Source organism: Eschscholzia californica, unplaced genomic scaffold (assembly GCF_041429995.1).
Source record: "Eschscholzia californica isolate CP2 unplaced genomic scaffold, dmEscCali1.0.p SCAF_1, whole genome shotgun sequence".
NCBI lineage: Eukaryota > Viridiplantae > Streptophyta > Magnoliopsida > Ranunculales > Papaveraceae > Eschscholzia > Eschscholzia californica.
The window spans coordinates 36,144,203-36,168,857 of record NW_028238198.1 but is presented as its reverse complement, the minus strand read 5'-3'; the positions used below and the strand labels follow the sequence as shown (position 1 = coordinate 36,168,857).

Genomic DNA, 24,655 nt, shown 5'->3' with positions numbered 1-24,655 from the left:
AATTGTAAGTCACTTTATCATTTCCCGTTAAACAAAACTGATAAAACCATGTATGGGGTCGGATTTTACCCACTGATATGATATATCAGTATTTTATTGTTTTAGTCCTAGTTTTGGGATTGTGTGTGTGGATGGCGATCTTGACAATTCCCGGACTTGTTAAGTATCGCAAATAGACCATGAATTTCTAGTAACCCTACAAGTTTAGGGATCATAATAAAATCATCATCGAATTTATCGAGATATAGTAGTATTCTAAATATCCAACGGAATGTCATGGTCGTGAAGTGTCTGAACTGTATAATACCAAAGAAGGGTTCATTGAAAGGGCACTGGTCCTATCCGTGAAGGGAAACCAACTCTCGAATGATCTTTAGCATGACTCAACCAATGCCATTAGATTAGTTAATTTGGTTAATGTCTTAATGACCAATCTGACCAAAGAATTCCTAACTTATATAGACTTTGTATCATTTTATTAGCAATTTTGGACTAATTCCACAGCCCTCTTTGACTATCCTTTTCTCTGTCGTACGACTCAGTTTTAGTTTAACTAAACATCGTGCTCTGAGGGACCCTCATACCCTTGAAGTTGAAGCAGAGTCTCATGGCAACTTGTATGGTTCGCTTATAGTTGGTCAAATGTCAATCTTTAGTGAGAAAAGTAACTTTTTCCTGTTCTTTAATTTCATCTTCTTGTATTTTGTGGGTAAGCCGAGACTTTCTAACCCGAAGGAATGAAATTGTGTCTTCGACTCATCTTATTTACTCACAAGATCACAAATCTGCAGTGATGGAAAAGTGAAAGTAAAGATTATATGCTCGATGTACTCTATGTGATAAACCAAGCTATTTATTTAGTATGTTTGAGCTTCCAATTTTAACTAGTATAGCTAGCTCTATGAAAGAACTGCTCCCTTGCTAAAGTTCTAACTTGCTTAAGATATTTGTCCACCGGTACTAACCCTTCTTTCACTGCATCGTCGAGTACATATAGAAGATCTTCAATGGCTTTGTCTTCTGAAATGGAGTCTAGAACTTGATCCGACCTTTCATCTTCAGCTTCAAATGCATCATTCATCTTGTCTTCGCCATTAGGAATGGAAGATTTATAACCATTAACACTCAACCAATTCATTAGTATGTCAGCTTCATCTGTCATCTCTTTCGCCGTTTCTTTCAAACTTGATTTCTCATGTTCAAATGTCCATAATGTGGTTTTCAGTATTTTCGCTCGGAAATTAAGCTCAGCTTGCAAGTTGGATAGAGCTTCTATATCATCCTCTGCTTTGACATTTGAGCTTACAATATCTTGGTGAAGAGTGATATACAGAAAGTCAATGGCTTCCATTTTTGAGACGAGAGAAGGATCAATCAAAACAGGGGAGACTGGTGGAGAGAAAGGATGGTAGTAAGTAAATATTCTAACAAGATTCCGCGCAAAATCCAAAAGGTTCGATCGTGGGTATGTCCATAATTGAAGGTAAGGGGATAAAATTTGTCCAGAAGGATAAACCAAAGGGTGGTCATGAAGAATTTGAGTTGCTGAATTTGATGTAGAAAGAAACACAAGGGGTGGACAAAAAGGATAGCTTTCATGAATCCAAATGATAAGGGAAATTGCAGGAGAAACGGGAAGAGACCCGCTTGCACTAAGAAGGTTGACCGTAGTTCCATCATCATGTGTAAATGCATCAATAGAAGGTCTAAGAGACGGAAAGTTTCGGAGTAACGAGAGAAATTGATCACAGATAACCCACACAAGGCTAGGATGCTTATAAGATAATGAAAGAGGACCGTCGCAGGAGAGTGCAGCTTCGACAAATTGGGTTGGTGTTATTGATTCCATTTTTATGTTTGTCAATGAAAAACAAGGAGGAAATGGAAGGAAAGACAAAGTAAGATCTCAGTTGATCAAACAGTGAGATTATATAACTAATGTGGTGTTCAATTAGAGATAAGCTTTGTTTTAGTATAATGGAACAAGACTTGATGACAGTCAATCAAGAAAGTGTATAAAAGGTTACTAGTTGCTTGGGTTTTTTGCCTTGACTTAGTTGGATTTTTGAAACATTATTGTAAGTTTCAGTCAAATTTCCAGTCGAATAAACAATCTCTAAGTCAAATACTATCCCTATCTGGATGATTACTTATTTCAAATTAGTTGCTAATTTGTACGCGTTTAAGTAAGAAATCTAGGTTCAAGATCTGAATATTCAGTCCATTACAATGGTTTTTGGGCAACTTAAACATCTTGAAGAAAAATAATATGTAGACTTTTCTTTATTGTAGTTCTTAGGTTCTATTTGGGTTCAGTTTTTGGACTTCAAATAAAAAAAATATTGTAGTAGTATATTAATCAACATGGAAAGCCCATGCCTTTACAAAATCAAGAGTGCCAAAGGAATTCCACTAATTTAATCTTCCTCTTTTGTTTATGTATATATATATATATATATATATATCGTGTGGACAAAGTAGACGAAGGGATCGTCCACGAACTAATACGAAAGTATAACCCGTGTCCGTTGAGCACAAACAGTTATATTAAAAGCGTTAAGTAAGGTGTATGTGTGAAAATAGATTTTTTTTTTGATGAAGAGTGTGAAAATAGATTTAAGTACATACATATGAAAAAATAAATGGTACAAAATCTATAATAGGTTGGTTTTGTGCTTTTGTTGGGAGCTTTAAGAAACTCGAAGAGTAAATGGTACAAAATCAGTATTTGTAAATGTCAGATTGAGTTTCTATAAGAGGTCCCACCTAAAAAAAGATTTGGGAACCCTTAAGTCGTGAGAGCACATGAACCCGGCAAAATTTCAAAACTTCTGAGTCAGATTGGAAATATGCAAAATCTATATGAAATCCTTAATTACGAAATTTAGCCATTTACCAAACCCAAAACAAAACCGTCATCAACGTCGGCTGTAGGGGTAAGAGTAGAAAATATTAAAGATTGTAGAGATTTCAAGGATTTGAATGTCCCGAACCCTAAACAAAAAGTGTCAATTTGTGACTAAATGACTGATTAGGCTTCCATAAGTGTTTGAGCTTCCCATTTGGCCCCCAATTGTACCTAGGAATTTGATTTGGTCATAAAAGTTTGTCCAGTCTTCCATTTTTACTCTTATGACATTTTTATAATTGATTTTTTTTTTAATTATCAAACTCATACTTATTTCCTCTCTACCTCATCATTTTCTTTCCTCCGCCTCATAATTTTCTTTCCTCCACCTCACCTTCTTCTATCAAGATGGTCGTCGGTAAAAAGTCGTCAAACGCCTAAATTGTCTGGCGACCTTTCAACTTAAAAAAAATCTTATTTTTTATCTCTTCCTTGTTCCTTTTTTTTTTCTTTTTCTTCCTCTCTCCTTTTCTTTTGTCTTCTTTTTTCCTCTATCTTCTTTCTTTTTTCTCTATACTTCCTCTTCTCCGATGAAAGAGGAGGAGCCCATTCGCAGGAGCTTTGGTTTTTTCTGTAAATGAATAAGGTAATCTTAGTCATCGAAGAGAGTTTGAAGATGAATTTTGAGAGATATAACCTCAACTTTTGGGAATAAATTTCGGAGGTGTAATCTTAGCCATTGAAGATATGAGTATATTCTAACAGCGACATCCGCCTCTCTTGTGATATAGATATGTGGAAGTTCGACGTGGCCTTTTTTATTTTAGAGTTCATTCCGTTTTGGCCCTCAATTTGGGACCAACCCACCGTTGTGGCCCCCGTAAGTGTTCGACAGTTCGTTTTGGCTCCCAAAATATTAAAAAAAATGTTTTTTTTTCCATATCTACCTTTGTGGCATTCTTCTAAATATATTATTTCCACCGTCCTTCTCTCCTACAAGTCATTTTTTCTCTCCTTCACTTTATCTCTTCTTCTCCGACCAAAGGTAGCATCTCTAGCGGCCTACTTTTTCTTCATCTTCTCTTACTCCCACCACCAGCAACACCTCTCTCCTATTTTTGTCTCTCTCCCTTTTGTTTTTCTTCTCTCCCTCTCGCTGCAGCAACACCATCAACAACACCTCTCTCTTTTAACCCCCTCTCTCTCTTTGCCTTTTGTGTTTCTTCCCTTCCTCTCTTTCCCTTTTGTGTTTCTTCTCTCCCTCTCCCTCCAGCAATACCTTCGCCGAAATGCTTCCCAGATCTAGTAGAACAAGGTTGTGGTATTCTACCTTCTAATTTAGATCTGTGGCAATCATATGAAACTAATAAACTGGGTTTCTACCTTCATAAAGGTAGGATTCTCTTTACGCGTTGTTATTTGTTTAGCATTAGAAGACTAGGGTTTTCAGGTTCTAACCATGGCAAACTTTTTTTTTGGAATACATGAATTCTTCATTGCGAATTTCTTTGCTCCGGTCGAGGGCTCTATTGTTCACCTTCTACAAATGGGTTTACACCTCAACAATGAATATCTAAAAAATTTAAGCAGTAGAGGAAGGGTATTTTGAACAGGTTTGTTTTGTTGGAAGGTCATTGGAGATATTCGATCGAATGAAAGAAGTGAAGGAGAAAATGACACATGAAGTGGATAAAAAAACAAAACAATATATTTACAGAAATGCCACAAGGGTAAATCTGGAAAAAAATGTTTTTTTTAGCCTTTAGAGCAACTCCAAGCACAGTCGGGCTGAGGCCAAAAATTCAAATTTTTTGGCCTCAGCCCGCTGCTCCAGCGCGGGTCGGTTGGGGTCCTAGCCGTTGGATTTGCTCCAACGGCTTCTCCAATTCATCTCACTCTCTTCATCTCTCCATTTCTATATCTCTTTTAATTTCTTTCTCTCTTTCTTTCAAATTTTTTCTATCTTTTCATTTGTTTTCTGATGAGACATGAAAATGTCCCATCTGAATCTCTTAACTCGGGTTAGTTAGTCCAATTCGAGCGGTTACTCTGATGATTTGTTTGATTTTCTTTCTCAGGTCTCATTTACGGAGTTCGATGCGAAAACATCGTGATAAAGACATACTTGAGGGGCATTTTGGTCATTTTAATGACAAGGGTATTCTGGTCAATATTAGTGCTCATGTGAAATTAAATTCCAATACGAATCCATCGGCGAAAGCGGAAGTGGAATCGGAGTCCGGATCCGAAAGATAATCCAAGTCAAAGTTTGGGTCAAAGGCCGTCGACTAAAGTGGAGCAAAGACCTTCCCAAGACACGTGCCACGCAAGAGCGAATCAGATCGCACGACTGAAAATCCCTTCGGGATACTTTCGGGCAACATTGAGGGTGTATCGGGTTTTTCCAGGAACTCACGCTTCCTTGCATCCGAACGCACAACTCGTCTAACTCATCTCGGACTCATATCCAGATCAGACGGCTGCTATTATTTCTGACCACATGGCACCATCTTTGAAGCCGTTATATCTTCTTAAGCAGATCCGCGAAGCATCGGATCATCTCCCTTTTAGCCGACACATCAGCCCAGTAACCGATTGGCTGGTTCCAAATATTTATGGAAAATCCTCTCTCTCTCTCTTATCTAACTAATTTAAGCAAATGAAGAACAGAGAAGGAAACTCGAGATATATTGGAAAGACAAAGATAGAAGGAAATTTTCGGAATAGAAAGAGAGAGAGATTTGATTCGATTGAGGAGATAGAGGGAGATAACAAAGAATGGAAGGAAAGAATCGTGTGGGCTGGAGACAAGATATTTGAGAGAGAGAGAAAGTGTCTCGGTTATGATTTTTTAGAGAGTGAGTGAACATGGCGTGGAAGACAAAGCTGCATAAAGATATAAGATCGAGAGAATCATATTGAAGATATCATAGAAGGATTTGCTTACCATTTTTAAAAGAGGGGTTGGGCAAAAGGTCCATTTTTTTCTCCAAAAGAAGAAGCAGGCCCACTGCACATAAAGTATGAGGGGCAGGTCCACTAGTCAAATCATTGTGGGAAATTACAATAATAACAAAATTTTTACTCCTATTTACATAAATTGCCACCCGAAATTACAAAAATGCCATCCCGTGTTTCACGTTTCTCTCCACACTGTGTTCTCCTCTTTCTCTCTCTACATTAACAAATTAACGCCGTCCTCTCCATCTTTCTCTCTCTCTCAAATCTAAATTAATTTTTTTCTCTTTCTACAAATATTTTTCTCTTTCTCTTCAAATACTTTATATCTTTGTGATTTTTTTCTTTTGTTTAAGTAAATAATTTTTTTTAAATCTTGAAGTTCTTTTCTTTTTTAGGAAATACGAATAGATATTACTACTAAATTTTTTTTTCTGGTTTAGTAACAATTACGTTTTGATAACAAACTGTACAAAGAGAAATTTTTCTTATTCTTGGTAGTTTTTCATTACTTTGTTTCCAATATTTTTGGTAGTTTTCCATTAATTTGATTCTAAACATATTTTCTCTCTCCAATCTTAACTTCTTTCCTTCTCTCAAATATTTTCTCCTTATATGATGGAGAGTTTATAGGAAGGAAAGACATTCCTTCCAAAACATAAATTACTTTCAAAGAAAATTTATGGGACATTTTTCTTTGTATTGTACATTTTTTTATTTACTGGACACTTTTGTACTAGGAATTGTCATTTGTACCGGGAATTTTTTTGTTTACTGGGAATTGTTTTATGACCATTTGGTTATGTACTAGACACTTTTGTACTCGAATTTTTCTTGTGTACTAGGATTTTTTCTATGTACTAGGCATTTGGTTATGTACGAGACACTTTTTTTCTGGGAATATTTTTTTTGTGCCAGGAATTTTTTTATGTACAAGTCATTTAGTTATGTATCAGACACTTTTTGTATTAGGAATTTTCTTGTGTACCGGAAATTGTTCTATGTACTAGCCATTTGATTATGTACTGGACACTAGTAAAATATTCGAAGGAAACTTTAAGATGGTAAGTAGTGTGACTCTATGACCCTACATAATCATCTAAATGTGATAATATAAATGATATTTACTGGACATTTACGAATTTACGATGCATAGTATAACTTTTTATGTACTCTGCCTTCTTAACATGAACCAGGAATTTTGAAATGTACAGGACATTTGGTTATTTACTAAACATTTTTCACTGAGAATTTTCTTGTGTACCGGGAATTGTTTTATGTACTATACATTTTTTTTATTTCTAGGTCACTTTTGTACTGGGAATTATCTCGTGTACCAGGAATTGTTTTATTTACTAGTCATTTGGTTATTTACTAAACACTTTTGTACTGGGGATTTTCTTGTTTACCGGGAATTGTTTTATGTGCTGACCCTTTGGTTATGTACGTGACACTTTTATATTAGAAATTTTCTTATGTACCGAGAATTATTTTATGTAATTCTTATTTGGTTATGTACTAGACACTAGTAAAATATTTGAAGGAAACTTTAAGATGTTAGGTACTGGAAATTTTCTTTTGTACCGGGAATTTTTTAGTAAAAAAAAATAAAATAGTCAACGCAAATCAAGTTAAGGATAACTCTTAAATTGGAAATTTAAACATTTATCAAATCTTCATTCTTCACTATAAGCTCTGTTTCTAAACCTAAATTGGAAATTTCTCGAAAATCTATGAATCTCTGTTTAAGAAAAAGATTTCACGTTGCATCCTTGACAAAATAAGGAAAAAGATAGAAATATGAGGCGAATGAAAATAGAAAATGTACAGTGAACTTCCACATAACAAAGAAACGTGGGAACGGATAAGGAACGGTAAAATGTGGTGGGAACTGAAGAATGTACACTACATTTCAACACGTAAAGGTAGATCTATGACGTTAAATTTAACAAAAATTGGTACAGTTTCCTAAAGCCTATAAGTTTGGTTGATGAAGAAGGTTAAGGAGCAATAAAATTAGGGTTGGATTTGTCTTGCTTAATTGTATCTGAAAACCTTTCATCTTCGTCGTCAACGGGAGCCTGAAGTTTAAATCTTGACTTTTTAGATACTCAAATCCTAAATGACAGAATATCAAAACCATCTTAAATCATGAAAACACATTCACCATTAGAGTAAAGTCAGAGTTCAACTCAAAACTACTCATGCAAAAGATTTAAACTTTCATTCATTTTAAAATAGAAAATCGATCTTATATTTGACCAAAACTAGACTCAAACAACCCAAAAGCAAAACAAACAGAAATCAAAATCCAAAAAACAAACAAGATGGAGAGGAAGAAAGGAGAAAAAACAAAATACCCAAAACTGGACAAATAAAGGGGTGAATAACAGGTGAAAAATCCGTTCAGAAATCGGATAGCTGAGTCCTTTTTCCTTGTTTTCCCCCTTTCATGAAGACTTATTTGGGGGAAATGAAACCTAAATTCCTTAACATTCAAAATCAAGCAACTTTAAATCCATAACTCTAGATCAGAACTTTTCACCGTAAAAAAAAAAAAATCATCCGATCTGAACTTAATCGGAACTCAGAATTTCTTTGCTTTACTAAGAGAGAGTATGATGAGAGAGACAAAGAAGAGAGAACTGTATAAATTTGAGAGAGAGAGAGAGATGTAGATGTGAATAAAGAAGATAAAGATAAAAAGGGTATTAGGGTATTAAAATAGTTAGGCACAATTCCCCCAATTCCTGCTGTATTTTTTTTTATCTCGGGCCCACCAAAATCTGACGCGTTGGACCCCCTCCTTATTTCCAAAAAGCCTAGGGCCTTACTCACATTCACACCGTCCTTTTTGGACTGTTAACTCAAAAAGGCTTTTTAAAACAGGGAGACAGTAGAGATTCGGTTGGATTGAGAGGAGAGAGAGATGAAGACTGATAGTGGTAGAGAGAGAGAAGGATGATATTATTGAATCAAAGAAGGAAACATACAGAGAAATATATTCTCTTTGACATACTCGGCTGAACTTTATAAAAGAAGAAAAGAGAGCCATCTTATGGATCATCTCGGGTTGGGAACAAGAGAGCTCGGTTGCAATTATCTTTTAAGCTCTGTTCTTCAATTCCTCTGAAGCTTAAATGATATAACTTTTAGAGACGGAGAGAAGATAAAAAAACAGAGTAGAAAGAGTGATTTGTAGAGTGAGAGAGTTTGATTGAAGAGAGAGAGTAAATCAGTAATTTATTTGGTTTATAAAGAAATTGTCGATTTTTTGTAATTTCATTGTTATAGATTTCTCATTTTCAATTATATAAGATATAGATAGAGAAAAGAAGAGCTATAGTAGAGAGAGAAAGAGATTTCAGAAAGTTAGAGAGAGAAAATAGTTGGGGAAGATGAGAAAATTGAATGGAAAATCATTTTCCAATAGAGAAATCGATTCCGGGAAGATGAGAAAATCGTTTTCCCTAAGGGTCTGCTTGTCTGGAAAACAGTAAAAACAGAAGGAAAACTGCTCCTTAGGGTGCGTTTGGCTGCAGACAGGAAATATTTCCAGCGAAAGTTTAGTTTTCTCCCTATTTCTCTTTTATTCTTTATATGTACTTTAATCTCGTATTACGATTATCAAATCCTCTAGTCTAGGGTCAATGATGAAACCATATTCAAAATTTTAATCGAGTTTTAACGAAAACATCTCCCGGAATTAGGATAGTTCATTATCCGAAATTATGAGTTATAAAAAGAAAGTGATTTAATTTGACTTAATATTTATTACTCCCTCCGTCCCAAATTAAGAGTCCCATATTGGTAATCCAACTTATTTTCATATTTTTTCTTCTTCCAAGTTTACCCTTATTTATTTGACAACTTTTCCTGAAGCAATACACGGATTATAACTTCCATTCTAGAAATACATGTAACTTTTCTTGAAGTAATTAACTTTTCTTAAAGTAATTGAAAGATTTCAAAGAAAAACCAACTTTTGTATTGGAAACTGTTAAATATCGTAATTAGCTTAATTAATGCACCATATATTAAAAGTATCAAAGAAAGGGTATTCATGTAAAAGTAAGGAATTTTATATGATATATTAGGAATGAGACTCTTAATTTGGGACATCCAAAAAAGGAATAGTGGACTCTTAATTTGGGACGAAGGGAGTATTAAAAATGATTTTATGTGGTGAATTCAGAAACCTTAGTCTCTCTCCCATTTCACCTCTCCCCATTTAAGTTCCTTGTATCATTTGTTTATTTTCATTTCCGTAATTTTATTTTAAAATTTTATTTATTTTATTTTAAAAACCAAAACCAAATCATTTTAAAATCTTATTACTTCCTAATTTTAGAATAGGTTTAACTAGTCTCTGAGGAACGAACCGGTCTTACCGAAATTTATTACAACTTAACACCCGTGCACTTGCGGGTGTAGACCTATTTAGGGTAGCCTTTCTAGGCCCATCAAGTTTTTGATAGGGGATTGAACTTTTTGCTAAGTCCTTATTTCAAAAATTCAAAAGGGTTTAAAATTTTTCAAAATTTCTAAATTTTTGGACTGAAAAAGTGAGTCTAGTTGTTTTTGTTTGTTAATGGTCATAGAGTCTAGTTGGTTGTACTGTGCTTTTATTAAAGGTTGTTTCACGAATTTCGAGTCTTGGGGTTGTCTGTGCACTAGCCATGTGAGTATTAGATAGTTGAAGAGTTGACTTTTCTGAGAGAACTTAATCGATCATTAGTGGAGACTTAACCTATGTGAGATTCTGAGCCTTTCTTGTTGTTTTGAGTGATCTCTTCTGAACTAATTCTGAGTAGAATGAAGAGCTACTCAACCTCGCAATATTGAAAGAAGAACTCATCGGCTATGGATCCATTAGACATCAACGGATTCGAAACCCAAAGTTATATGGAACGGTTGTCCCCTAAACTTACTCGTCGGCTCAATTAAGGGTTGATGATTATGAAGTATGTGAGGATTCTTCCGTGCAAGAAGGGACGACTTCAACAAAGATAACTAAACGGGAACCATATAAGCCGGATGAAGATATTTTACTTGTTAATTGTTATTTGAAAATCACATTTGATGCGGTTGTCGGAAATTGTCAAAAATATAAAGTATTTTGGCAAAAAATATCGGATGAATATAATGCGAGTGCAAAGTTTCAACGCACACTTAGAAGTTGTAAATCTCGTTTCAGTGAGATAAGCTCGGAATGTCAAAGTTTTATATCTACTTTGAGGCTAATAAATAAAGTTCCAAAAAGCGGGAAAAACGATTATAACTGGGTAATTGTTTTAAACTTTTTAATTTCTTTTTTTCTATCTATTCACTTCATAATATATACTTAAAATATATTTTGTTTATTTCAGTTACAAAGAGCATTTGACATGTATAAAAAAATCACCAAGGAAAAGGCTTTAGGTTCCAACCTGTTTACAAAATTTTGATGATACACAACAAGTTGATGGCAGATATGCCAGGAGAGTTAACATCCGGCAAAAGAGATTCTAATACCAATCCATCGGAGGAAAGAATAATCGGACGTAAACAAGCTAAAGCAAATGCAAGAGTTGGAGAACCATCCACACATTCTACTGCTTCAAAAACTCAAAATGAGGAATATTGAGAAAAAAAGATGAAGAATCCCAACAGAGAACAACAACTTTGATGGAAGCTGTACGGGTTCAACAAGAGACTCTACGGGTTCAACAGGAGTATCTACAAGCAGATAAGGAACACAAGAACCGACAATATGGGATAGACTTATTGAGGATTGATGCTAGGTTTCTCGACGAACATGGTGCACGAATGCTTATAGCAGCGCGAGAAGCTTGGTTCAACGGTCAACCACGAGACCCAAGAAACCCCTTCTAGTTATCTTTAATTTTTCAATTGTTGTTTAGTCGTATTTAAGTAGTTTTAAATTTTTAATCAATTATTAGTTGTAATCGATGTTTTTTTAATTGAACTTTATTAAGTAAATTGGGAAATTTCATTTTCAAATTTTCGGCCTCAAGAGAGGTTGAGGCTGGAGCTGAATTTTTGAGGTTGAGCTGAGGCTGAAAATTTTGGGTGAAAAATGGTTTTTTCGGCCTAAGACATGCTGGGACTGGAGTTTCTCTTGGGGGCCAAATCGAACTCCCAAACACTTATGGGGGCTAAAACGAAATTAACCCGTGATTTACTAGTCACTCCTCCATTTTCTTATAAAAGCAACCAGACCCCTCGTCTGAACTTCTCTCTGTCCTATACTCAGACAACAACCCAAAGAACTTTCTCATTTTCGCTCTTCCTTCACTTCACTCGATCCCCTTTTTCTCTCTCTTTGCCTTCACTCTCATGTGCTCTTAGGGTGCCTTTGATGATTTTTTTTAATTTTTCACCTTTTCTTCGGAAACTTTTCTTGTTTCTCCGAAACACTGACCAGTGCATGAGAGAATAACCCGTAGTTCTATTAAAAATGTTATATAAGGTGCGTATGTGAAAATAGATTTAAGTTAGAGCGTTCAGTACATACATCAGAAACAAATGGTATAAAATCTATACTACGTGTCAAATTGGTTTTGTGCTTTTGTTGGAAGCTTTAAAAAACTCGCAGAATAAATGGTACAAATCTGGATATGTAAATGTCATATTGATTTTCTATAAGAGGTTCCACCTAAAAAAATTCGAGAACCCTTGCGTCGTGAAAGTACATAAATCCGGCCTGCAAAATTTCAAAACTTTTTAGTCAGATTAGAAATTTGCAAAATCTATATGTAGCCATTAATTTCGACGTTAATCCATTTTCCAAACCCCAAACAAAACCATCGTTAACATCATCCAGTTTTAAGAGTAGAAAATATTAAAGGTTGTAAAGATTTCAGGGATTTGAATGACCCGAACCTTAAATAAAAAAGTGTTAATTCCGTTTATGGCCCTAATTTATGACCAATTTCTTTGTTATCCTTAAGTGCCTGGGTTTCCTATTTGGGCACCAATTGTGCCTAGGAATTTGATTTGCGCCCAAAATTTGTCCAATTTTCTATTTTTACCGTTATGACATTTCTGTAATTAAAAATTTTCTTTTAATTATCAAACTCATACTTATTTCTTCTCCACCTCATCTTTTTCTTTCTCCCGCCTCATCATCTTCTTTCCTCCACCCCACCTTCTTCAACCCAAGATGGTCGTCAGTAAAAAGTCATCAGGTGACCGAATTTTCAAACGATCTTTGAATTAAAAAAAATTGTTCTTTTTCCTTCTCCTCTCTTCTTTTTTCCTTTCAATTCTTTATCTTCTCTCTATACTTTATCTTCTCCGGCGAAAGAGGAGGAGCCCCTTCCATGAGCTCCAGTTTCGTCTAGAAATGAAGAGGGTAATCTTCGTCATTGAAGAGGGTTTGAAGATAAATTAAACAGATATAATCTCAATCTTTTGAGATAAATTTGGGAGGTGTAATTTTAGTTATTGAAAATGTAGGTATATTCTAAAAAAGATACCCTTCTCTCTTGTTATATTCTAAAAAGGATACCCTTTGGAGATAAATTTGGGTGCGTTTGGTGATTTTTTTTTTAGTATCCACCTTTTCTTTCAGAAACCTTTCTTGTTTCTCAAAAACAACGACCAGTGTGGACACAGTAAACAAACAGATCATCCACGTAGTAGTATCGTAATACGAGAGTATAACCCGTAGTTCTAATAAAAATGTTATGTAAGGTGCGCATGTGAAAATAAATTTAAGTTAGAGCATTCAGTACATACATCACAAAAAACAAATGGTACAAAATCTATACTACGTGTCAAATTGGTTTTGTGCTTTTGTTGGAAGCTTTAAAAAAACTCGCAGAATAAATGGTACAAAATCTGTATATGTAAATGTCAGATTGATTTTCTATAAGAGGTCCCACCTAAAAAAAATTTGAGAACCCTTGGGTCGTGAAAGCATATAAACCCTGCAAAATTTCAAAACATTTGAGGCACATTGGAAATTTGCAAAATCTATATGTCGTCATTAATTACGACGTTAACTCATTTTCCAAACCCTAAACAAAACCATCATTAACATCACCCCCAGTTTTAAGAGTAGAAAATATTGAAGATTGTAGAGATTCCAGGGATTTGAATGGCCCGAACCTTAAACAAAAAAGTGTTAATTCTGTTTTTGGCCCCAATTTGTGACCAATTTCTTTGGTCTCCTTAAGTGTATGTGCTTCAATTTGGGCACCAATTGTGCCTAGGAATTTGGTTTGCGCCCAAAATTTGTCTAGTCTTCTATTGTTACCCTCATGACATTTCTGTAATTAAAAATTTTCTTTTAATTATCAAACTCATACTTCTTTCCTCTCTACCTCATCATTTTCTTTCTCCCGCCTCAACATCTTCTTTCCTCCACCCCACCTTCTTCAACCCAAGATGGTCGTCGGTAAAAAGTCATCAGGTGGCCAAATTTTCAAACAATCTTTGAAATAATTTTTTTTTGTTCTTTTTCCTTCTTCCTCCTTCTTCTTCTTCTCTCTTCTTTTTAACTTTCAATTAATTCTCTTCTCTCTATACTTTATCTTCTCCGGCGAAAGAGGATGAGCCCCTTCGCAAGAGCTCTGGTTTCGTCTAGAAATGAAGAGGGTAATCTTCGTCATTGAAGAGGGTTTGAAGAGAAATTAAACAGATATAATCTCAACTTTTGGAGATAAATTTGGGAGGTGTAATTTTAGTTATTGAATATGTAGGTATATCCTAAAAAAGATACTCTTCTCTCTTGTTATAGAGATCTGTAGAAGCTCGACTTGGCATATTTGATTTGAGGATTACCTTTGTTTTGACCCCCAATTTGTGACAAACTCACTGCTTTGGCCTCCATAAGTGTCTGACAGTTATTTGAAATTAATAAACTGGATCTCTACCTCATAAAGCAAGGATTCTCTGTACATGTTGTTATTTATTTAGCATTAGAAGACTAGGGTTTTCAAGATCTAACCCTGGCAAAAGAAGAGTTAGGATACATGAGTTCTTCCTTGCAAATTTCTTTTATCTGGTCAAGGGTTCCGATTTATTCACCTTCTACAAATGGGTTTACACTCGAAAATTTTAAGCAGTAGAGGAAGGGTATTTTGAACAGGTTGTTTTGTTGGAAGTCATTAGAGACAGAGGAAAGGATAGAGTGAAGGAGAGAAGGAGTGAAGTGGAGGAGAAAAGGACACGTGAGGTGGATAAGAAAGCAAAAGAATATATTTACAGAAATGCCATAAGGGTAGATCCGAAAAAATCGAAATCTTTTTGGCTTTTGGGTGCTCGGACACTTCTGTGGCCAAAACTGTGAGTTGATCACAAATTGGGGGCGAAAACAGAATTAATTAACCTTTGATTTTACCAGTCACTCCTCAATTTTTTTTTATAAAAGCAACCACAGCCCCGTCTGAACTTCCCTCTGTCCTTTACTCAGACAACAACCCAAAGAACTTTCTCAATTTCTCTCTTCCTTCACTTCACTCTATCCCCTCTTTCTCTCTCTTCGCCTTCATTTACATCGCCGGAGCTATATACACTAGTAATTGAACAATGATAGCCGGAAATGAAGAATAATCCGGCCTTCTATTCATATCTGTGTTCCCCCAAAACTTCTAACTCAATTGTCTTTTTCACCGGTGCTGGAACCTTTTTACCAAACCCTAACCAAACATTACTAAAACACTTTATTAGTTATTCTGTTCTTCTTTCTCTAATCACAAGCAAACTGTTATAATAACAATAATAATCTGATAAACAAAGTTATCAATTGCTCTTTTTTGTTGTTTAGAATTGTTTAATGTGTATGAATTTCGCTCATCTACCAAATACAAATCTGATAAAATCTAGGTTTACTGATTTCTGTTATCTGAATCGAAGTGGAAAGAGAAGGAAATTTTGTTTCTTCCATGCCTTTCCAGATGAAGATTCAACCGATCGAATCGGAAACATCAAATGGATCGATCAGAAACGATTCAACAAAACCTGTAGTGAAATCAAGAATTAAGAGATTATTTGAACGTCAGTTTCCGAATGTTCTGAGGATTTCACCAGCAGAAAAACTAGGGCTTGGTGAAACGAAGTCAAGTAAAGATGCAGGAGGAGGAGATTTTGAGCCAAGCTCTGTTATTTTGGCAAAAATGGTGCAGAATTTCATGGAGGAAAATAATGAGAAATCATCATCAACAATAACAACAGAAACGAAATGGAATCGGAATAGTTGTAATTGCTTTAATGGTAATGGTACTGATAGTTCTGATGATGAATCTGAATTTTGCTGTGATTTTGGTGATTCAATCAGATCATCTTCATCAGGCAGCGATGTTTATGAAATTCTCAAGGTAATTTATCACCGCCTCTAATTCCTCTTCAAATCTCCAAAATTTGTTTGATTTTGAGATCAAATTATTAAGATCTGGTTTTCGTTTTTGAGCAGAGTTTAGTTCCTTGCCCTAGCATTTCTGAGAGAAATCTCTTAGCCGATACTGCTAAAATCGTAGAGAAAAACAAGAATTGCAAACGAAAAGAAGATTTCAGAAAAATCGTCACAGATGGACTCTTGATTCTAGGTTATGATGCTTCAATCTGTAAATCTAGATGGGAGAAATCTTCATCTTATCCAGCTGGTATAATACTTTCTCTCTCTAAACCCTATCCTCTTTCTCTCTCTAAACCCTATCTTCTTGCTCTCTTTCCTTATAAAATACTAGATTTTAATTATTTGCTATAAAAGTCCCGTTTTTACAGGAATATATTAATGGAAACCCTAAATTGAATTTTTCAATACAGGAGAATATGAGTATATTGATGTGATCATTGATGGTGATAGATTACTAATTGACATTGATTTTCGATCGGAATTCGAAATCGCTCGATCAACTAAAAATTACAGATCAATACTTCAATTTCTACCGTCAATTTTCGTCGGAAAAACTGATCGTCTTCAACAAATTATCTCGATTGTTTCTGAATCAGCAAAACAGAGTTTGAAGAAGAAAGGAATGCATTTACCTCCATGGAGAAAATCTGATTATATAAGAGCTAAATGGCTTTCTCCTTACTCAAGAACAACTTCAATTTCATCTTCTCCAATCAAGCCAACAGAATCAAATTCAGAGATCGAAACCAATTCAAAATTTGATAATTCAAGCAGTTCAAGTTTGATCAAGACAAAGAATTTCTCTGGTGAATTTGACCTAATCGTCGAGAAAGAGGAGAAAGAAGTGAATTTGGGGGAATCTGCGTCAGCAAAGGAAAACCCTAGTAATGAAACAGAGAATATCAAGGTTGTTGATTTACCATGGAAACCACCAGCAATCAAACCTAAGAATACTCAGAAAAATGGTAAGATCGTTACTGGTTTAGCTTCAGTTCTCAAATAATCAAAACCCTAAAATTTTGATTTCTTGTTTTTTGTCCAGAGAATTAGAATTGTTAAAAGAAAATTACTCCAATATGAAAACTTAAAATCAGCTTACAAATTAATTCCCTTCATGTTTTTCAATAGTAAGGGTATATAAATGTATGATTCAATGAAGAAACTTTAAATACAATTCACAAGTTAAAGAAAGCAATGAAGTTAACAGATTATCTTCATATCCTAAGTTCCTTAATTTTATCCCATTACTCTGTTTCTCTCTCTCTCCCTAAGTGGGGATTATCCGTTCAGACCTTTTATTCGATCTTCAAAGTTCTTAAGATCTTTGAAGATCAAATTTTAAGTGTTTTATGTTTATGTACTTGTGTATAGTTTTCGGTGTGGTGAAGGGCTGGGGTTTGTATTAAACTTCGTGAGAATAGTTCCCCGTACTAGATATCCAGCAACCAAGAACATAATGTTAAGGTCTTTTCGCTCATTGTAAATTGATTTTGAATTAGATGATCACCGACTTAACAATCTTCTCACTTGGGATCAATGTTCTAGTATTTCTGAATTTCTTTTTTGGGTGGTTTGGTTGAGTCATGAGTGTTGACCTTTGATCTCAAGATCCAACCAAAATTTCAGTTGTTTCCTCTTCTAGAAAACCAACCACTAAATGAGGATTTTAAGCCAAAATGGCAACTAGAATAGGAGCTCCTTCAACAAACAAAAAAAAAAACTAGAATAGGAGCTTCCCTATGTTTTCATTTTGAAGATAAGAAATACTAAATGATCCGCAATTTGGAGTTAGGGGATGAACGGAGACGTGGCGTGTTTCAATTGGTCAGGCCATGGGAAGAGAGAAATGGCCGACCAATTGGGGCCGGCCATATCACAATTCGGAAGAGAGAAATGGCCGACCAATTGGGGCCGGCCATATCACAATTCGGCCTATGGTCAGCTCAGCATTTCAATTGCGTATTAGTAAAGATAGAGATGGAGGAAAATGCCATTGTTGTTCATTCTATGTTTTTTTTTATGTTGAAATAGTCGTTCATTTTATGTTAGGCTTGACTTTGGATGTACATATGTTTAAGATTGAAGCTAAAACCCTAAGAAGCAATCTATCTCAATTCTCAAACAGACATTTATTTGTAGAGTTTTTCATTCAAGTTGATTTCAAAGGTATAACACTTCCGTGACTGCTTGATTTTCTTCATGACCAAAGGGAAAGTTAAAACTAAAGTGAGCAACTATTATTGTTATACTCTTATAGCACGTTTGGGATATTGGTTTCTTGGCATCCATTGGTTTGGCCAAAGTCCAACTTTAAATCAAATAGGTGCCCTAAGGAAACAAATAGACTATCTTTTCCAGAAATATTTTTCCTCTTTTTCTTTTGCTTTCAGTTTCTTTTTTTTTTGATGAAGCTTTCAGTTGATCTTATTAAACAATAACGTATTTATTTCTACGAAAATTATTGGGTTTTTTGAGTTTACCCCCTCAAAACTAATTAGTAATTGAATTTACCCCCTTTAGTAATCAGTAATTGAGCTTACCCTCCTTGAGTTCATAATTTTTGGCAAATATACTAAGGACATGTTTGGCATAGGATAATAAAATCATAAATGACAACCAAAATCAATATTTGCTAATCTTATTACTGACCAAATCAAACAATAAAGTAAGGTGGAGTAACTACGAGGATCATATTGAAGGATAATTGCCCTTAGTAGTCACATTTATTTCACGTACGTCAAACACAACTTTTGTGTCTTTGTCAAAAATAGTAAATCTAAGGGGGTAAACTCAATTACCCATTATTGAGGGGGGTAAATTCAATTACCAATTAGTGGTGAGGGGGTAAACTCAAAAACCCCAAAATTATTTCTAGAATAAGAACGAAAGTGTAGTAAGAGTACTTTTTGTCACATTTTTTAATTACTGGGATTACACTTAAACAAAAATAGAGTTGGGATCAATCTATAAAATGTAGAATACATGTAAAAACAAGAGACTATAAATGTTAGAAAAAATCCATGAAAGATCAAGCTTCACATCATTTGCAAAGGTTGAAATTTGTTACACTTCCTTTTGTTGAATATTGACTATAAGGGTAAGTTATTTTTAAAAGAGAAAATATAAAGACATAAAAGTAATAACAGAAGGGAAGACCGTATAAACTTGTACAAACTTCTTGTTGCAGTCAAAAGATTTGCAGATAGACCGAAATAAAATTTGTGACCTTGGTAATGTTGTGACTTGCCTGTAAGCTTGTACAAACCTAACTATCTCCGCAACTAAAGATACATTTTTTTTTTTGATGAAATAAGCAACTTAAGATACATAAATGGCCAAAGACAGAAGGAGGTGTTAGAGAGTCAATTCCACTCGGTCACAACTGAGTGGGTTGGTCTTCATTAATCCTAATTCTATTAGGATTACATTAGATAATCCTAATTCTATTAGGATTACATTAGATAAAGATAGAGTTTTAGTTTTTAGTTTTTATAAGACTCCTAAGTTATAAACCTATAAATATGTATCTCCATAGACAATGTAATCAATCAAGTTGTAGTATTAATAAACAAGGTATTTACCTAGCTCTCTCTCTCCCTCTCTCACGATCAACTGTTCACTAATCATCATCAATCATCCTCGGTTACAACCGAGAGCTCCATTCTTCTCTCTCTCGGTTATACCCGGGTATCCATACTATCACACTCGGCTTCACCCGAGAGTCGTCACATATCATCTCGGTTATACCCGAGACCATCATCCCTTCTCCATCTCTCTCGGTTATCAACGAGACGATCATCTTCTTCACCTCCACTCGGTTATATTCGAGTGTGTTTATCGTTCAAAGGTTTAACCTTTTCACATGGTATAAGAGCCATTATTTTTTTTTTTTTTTTGATCATGACTACTCCCGAAGCTTCTGAAACTTCTCAAGTTCACGATACCACTAAAGACCCCCACGTCAATCTTACAAGTAAGTACTATTCTTCTTTTCACCCTCCTTGGGTTATTGATTCCGGTGCCGCTAAACACATATGTTCCGTTTTATCACGGTTTTCTTCCTATTCTCTTGCTCCTCCGGATTTATTTGTTAGATTACCCGATGGATCAAGAGTTAAGGTTCTCCATATTGGTTCGGTCTATTTTTCCAATAGATTTTATTTACAAGATGTGCTTCATATTCCATCTTTTCAATTTAATCTCATATCTATATCTCAAATTTCTAAATCTCTTCGTTGTACCGTCTTATTTGACAATGACTTATGTCTTTTTCGGGACCGAACAACGAAGATGGAGATTGGGCATGGTAGTCTTCATGACGACCTTTACTTCCTTCGCACGGAGCGTCAAATTCTTTCCGTTTCCAATTTAGTTCGAGATACATCTAGTCATGAGTCTTTTTCTTTATGGCATTGCCGTTTAGGCCATCCATCTTTTTCTCGTTTTCAGTTTTTTAATTCTAGACTTCCATGTATGAATTTTAAATTCTTATCGAAAAAAGTGTCGTGCGATATATGCCCGCTTTCTAAGCAATGTCGATTGCCTTTTCCTACTAGCACTACTTCTTCCACTCATATATTTGAGTTAGTTCATGCCGATATATGGGGTCCTTTTCCGGTTCCCTCCACCTCCGGGTGTCGTTATTTTTTGACCCTTGTTGACGATTTTTCTCGTTGTACTTGGATATTCCTTCTAAGTTCTAAATCGGATTCTACTATGCTAATTAGGAATTTTTCTAATTACGTTCATACACAATTTAATTGTGTGATAAAAACAATTAGATCGGACAATGGTTCTGAGTTCATGAATCATTCTCTCCAAAGTTGGTTTCTTGAAAAAGGGATTACCCACCAACGTAGTTGCACTTATACGCCTCAACAAAACGGTGTTGTTGAGCGAAAACATCGCCACATTCTTGAAGTCGCTAGATCTTTACGACTTCAAGCTCACCTCCCTCTTTCCTTTTGGGGAGAATGCGTTTTAACCGCCGTCTATCTCATAAATAAATTACCCACACCAATTCTTGATGGGAAATCCCCTCATGAAATTCTCATGGGTGCTCCTCCGAATCTTTCACACTTACGTGTATTCGGATGCCTTTGCTATGCCCGTATCCCTTTGGTAAAAACCAAGATGGACGCCCGGTCCTCCGCCGGCATCTTTCTTGGCTATCCAAGTGGACAGAAGGGTTACCGTATCTACGATATCTCTACTCAACGTATCTTTATCTCACGAGATGTGTCATTCTTCGAGAACCGCTTTCCGATGGCCTCTCCGCCTCCGGCACAACCTCCTCTCACCGATCCATCCCCGTCCCTCTCTATCGATGACGACGGTAGTTTTAATTTTCCGATGATTAACGAGTCTGCTCCCAACTCACTGTCCGACAGCAGCAGGTTCACCGATGAACCTACTGTTCCTGTCGTCCCTGCTACCGACTCTGTTTCAGGGGTGCCTCCAGACACCCCTGCTGACCCGTCTTCGGAAGCCCGGCCTCTTAATTCCCCTTCGGGGGTGCCGACAGAAAATTCTGACGGACTCCCCACTTCAGGGGTGCCGTCAGAACCTCCTGTCATCAATCCCAGCTCGGTCCCTTCGCTGCCCCTGCCCGCGACCGATGTTCCCGCTTCCGACTCTTCCGTCGTTGATTCCGGCAGACCGGTTCGGTCACGCCATCCACCTAGTCACCTCAAAGACTATGTTTGCTCCAATACCACCACCGTCAAGTACCCACTTGAAAACTACTTTTCCATCAACTCTTTTTCTACTTCTCATCAACAATTTCTTTCCTCGGTCTTGTCCTCAACCGAACCCACTTCTTTCACCCAGGCAATGAAATCTTCTCATTGGAAGGATGCAATGGCCAAGGAAATTTCTGCCTTGGAAGAAAACAAAACATGGACTCTTACTAACTTACCACCCGGCAAGAAGCCTATCGGTTGTAAATGGGTGTATAAAATAAAATTCAAGCCCGATGGCTCCATAGAGCGCTATAAAGCTCGCTTAGTGGCTAAAGGCTACACCCAAATAGAGGGGTTAGATTACAATGACACTTTTGCTCCAGTTGCTAAACTAGTAACTGTTCGAGTTCTTCTTTCTCTCGCCGCCATTAAAGGCTGGTCTCTCCATCAGTTGGATGTTAATAATGCCTTCCTCCAAGGCGACCTACATGAGGAGGTTTACATGAAACTTCCCCCCGGATTTTCGTCTAAGGGGGAGTCTAAAGTATGCCGCCTTCATAAATCCCTTTATGGTCTCAAACAGGCTTCCCGTCAGTGGTTTTCCAAATTTTCCTCCGTTCTAATCGAACGTGGTTTCTCTCAATCTAAGAGCGATTATTCGCTTTTTACTTTTCGTTCCCACTCCACTCAGATTTATGTTTTAGTCTATGTGGATGATATCATTATCACAGGAAATAATAATCATGCTATTTCCCAGTTAAAATCATTCCTAAACAATGCTTTCTCACTAAAAGATTTAGGACGTCTCCAGTACTTTCTTGGTATTGAAGTATCTCGTTCTTCACAAGGCATTTTTCTATGTCAACGAAAATATGCACTTGACATTCTAAAAGATTCTGGACTGACCGCTGCACGTCCTTCGGAGTTTCCTATGGAACAAAAACTCCGCCTTCGTCCCACTGACGGTACACCATTGTCAGATCCGTCAGTTTACCGTCGCCTTATTGGCCGGCTTCTCTACTTAACAGTTACACGGCCAGATATCGCTTTTGCTGTGAATAACCTTAGTCAATTCATGCAAACACCTAGTCAGGTACACCTAGACGCCGCTCATCGCGTTCTACGATACTTGAAAGGTACCCTTGATAAAGGAGTATTTTTATCCGCAAACAGCTCTCTCCATATTACAGGTTACTGTGATTCAGACTGGGCTGGTTGTCCTTCGACCCGTAGATCAACTACAGGATATTTTACAATGTTGGGATCTAGCCCACTTTCATGGAAATCAAAGAAGCAACCCACCGTTGCCAAATCTTCGGCAGAAGCAGAATATCGAGCTTTATCCATCCTCACATGCGAATTACAATGGCTCAAGTATTTATTACTTGATTTTGGAATCGATCACTCAGACCCGATGACAGTTTACTGCGACAACAAAGCCGCTCTCCACATTGCTGATAATCCCGTTTTTCACGAGCGTACCAAACACATTGAGATCGATTGCCACATCGTTCGTGAGAAGATCAAAGATAACGTCATTGCCACGCGCTTTACAAGTTCAGATACTCAGCTAGCAGATATCTTCACAAAACCACTCGGGGCAGAACCGTTCAAGAACATTATTGGCAAGTTAGGCGTTACTTCCATTCCCGCTCTAACTTGAGGGGGAGTGTTAGAGAGTCAATTCCACTCGGTCACAACTGAGTGGGTTGGTCTTCATTAATCCTAATTCTATTAGGATTACATTAGATAATCCTAATTCTATTAGGATTACATTAGATAAAGATAGAGTTTTAGTTTTTAGTTTTTATAAGACTCCTAAGTTATAAACCTATAAATATGTATCTCCATAGACAATGTAATCAATCAAGTTGTAGTATTAATAAACAAGGTATTTACCTAGCTCTCTCTCTCCCTCTCTCACGATCAACTGTTCACTAATCATCATCAATCATCCTCGGTTACAACCGAGAGCTCCATTCTTCTCTCTCTCGGTTATACCCGGGTATCCATACTATCACACTCGGCTTCACCCGAGAGTCGTCACATATCATCTCGGTTATACCCGAGACCATCATCCCTTCTCCATCTCTCTCGGTTATCAACGAGACGATCATCTTCTTCACCTCCACTCGGTTATATTCGAGTGTGTTTATCGTTCAAAGGTTTAACCTTTTCACAGGAGGTGGTTGCGTTGTTTTGGAAAACGGATTCGATTACTCTAACAGGTTATCCTTTAAACTTCGAAACCCCTTGAGAGTTAAAAGCATGACCTTATTTCACAAACTCAAGCTCATATCCCTTAAACCCTGTTGACTCCTATATTTGTTTCTCTCCTTCATTTTCTTCTGTCTTTTGTATTTTTAAAGTTAGGGCTCATAACTTGCACATGAAGGCTTTGAAATGCCTCAAGTGGAAGAAAGAGAGACAAAATGTGATTCTCTTGTAGTGTATTTATGTAAGAAATTACTTTATATATGGCAAACACTTCTTGAATAGAAGTTTTCGTTAGGGTTTTTTTCTTTTTTGCAAAGTTTGGTCGATATCGTTTGACTCGTATGACTTTATTTTAGCAAGACATATCACCTGATTGCATGACTTTATTTGGTGATTTTTTATTGGATAGGATTAAGAAAAACTTTGAAAATCGAATACAGTATGACATTCAGAGTTTTTAATATTGATTGTCGCATAAAAAATGCTCTAAATTAGATAAGTTTGTTATCTTATAGGAGTAAATTAATTCTTTTTTTTTTGTTAAGAGTATAGGAGTAAATTAATTCACTTAATAATATTCAAAATCCC

The 24,655-nt window shown here is 36.1% G+C and overlaps 2 protein-coding genes across 2 annotated transcripts; one reads left to right on the top strand and one right to left on the bottom strand.

The window, feature by feature from the left end:
* Positions 1 to 835: 835 nt before the first annotated feature.
* LOC147566451 (protein ELC-like) lies at positions 836 to 2,060 on the bottom strand. Its single transcript, XM_086668418.1, has one exon. The coding sequence runs from the start codon at positions 1,847 to 1,849 to the stop codon at positions 881 to 883; it is 969 nt and encodes a 322-aa protein (XP_086524544.1). The 5' UTR covers positions 1,850 to 2,060; the 3' UTR covers positions 836 to 880.
* A 13,028-nt stretch (positions 2,061 to 15,088) lies between these two features.
* Positions 15,089 to 17,386, top strand: LOC147566450 (uncharacterized). Its single transcript, XM_086652956.1, has 3 exons — positions 15,089 to 16,131; positions 16,227 to 16,416; positions 16,580 to 17,386. Exons 1-3 carry the CDS (start codon positions 15,700 to 15,702, stop codon positions 17,170 to 17,172), a joined length of 1,215 nt encoding a protein of 404 aa, XP_086509082.1. The 5' UTR covers positions 15,089 to 15,699; the 3' UTR covers positions 17,173 to 17,386.
* Positions 17,387 to 24,655: the final 7,269 nt, after the last annotated feature.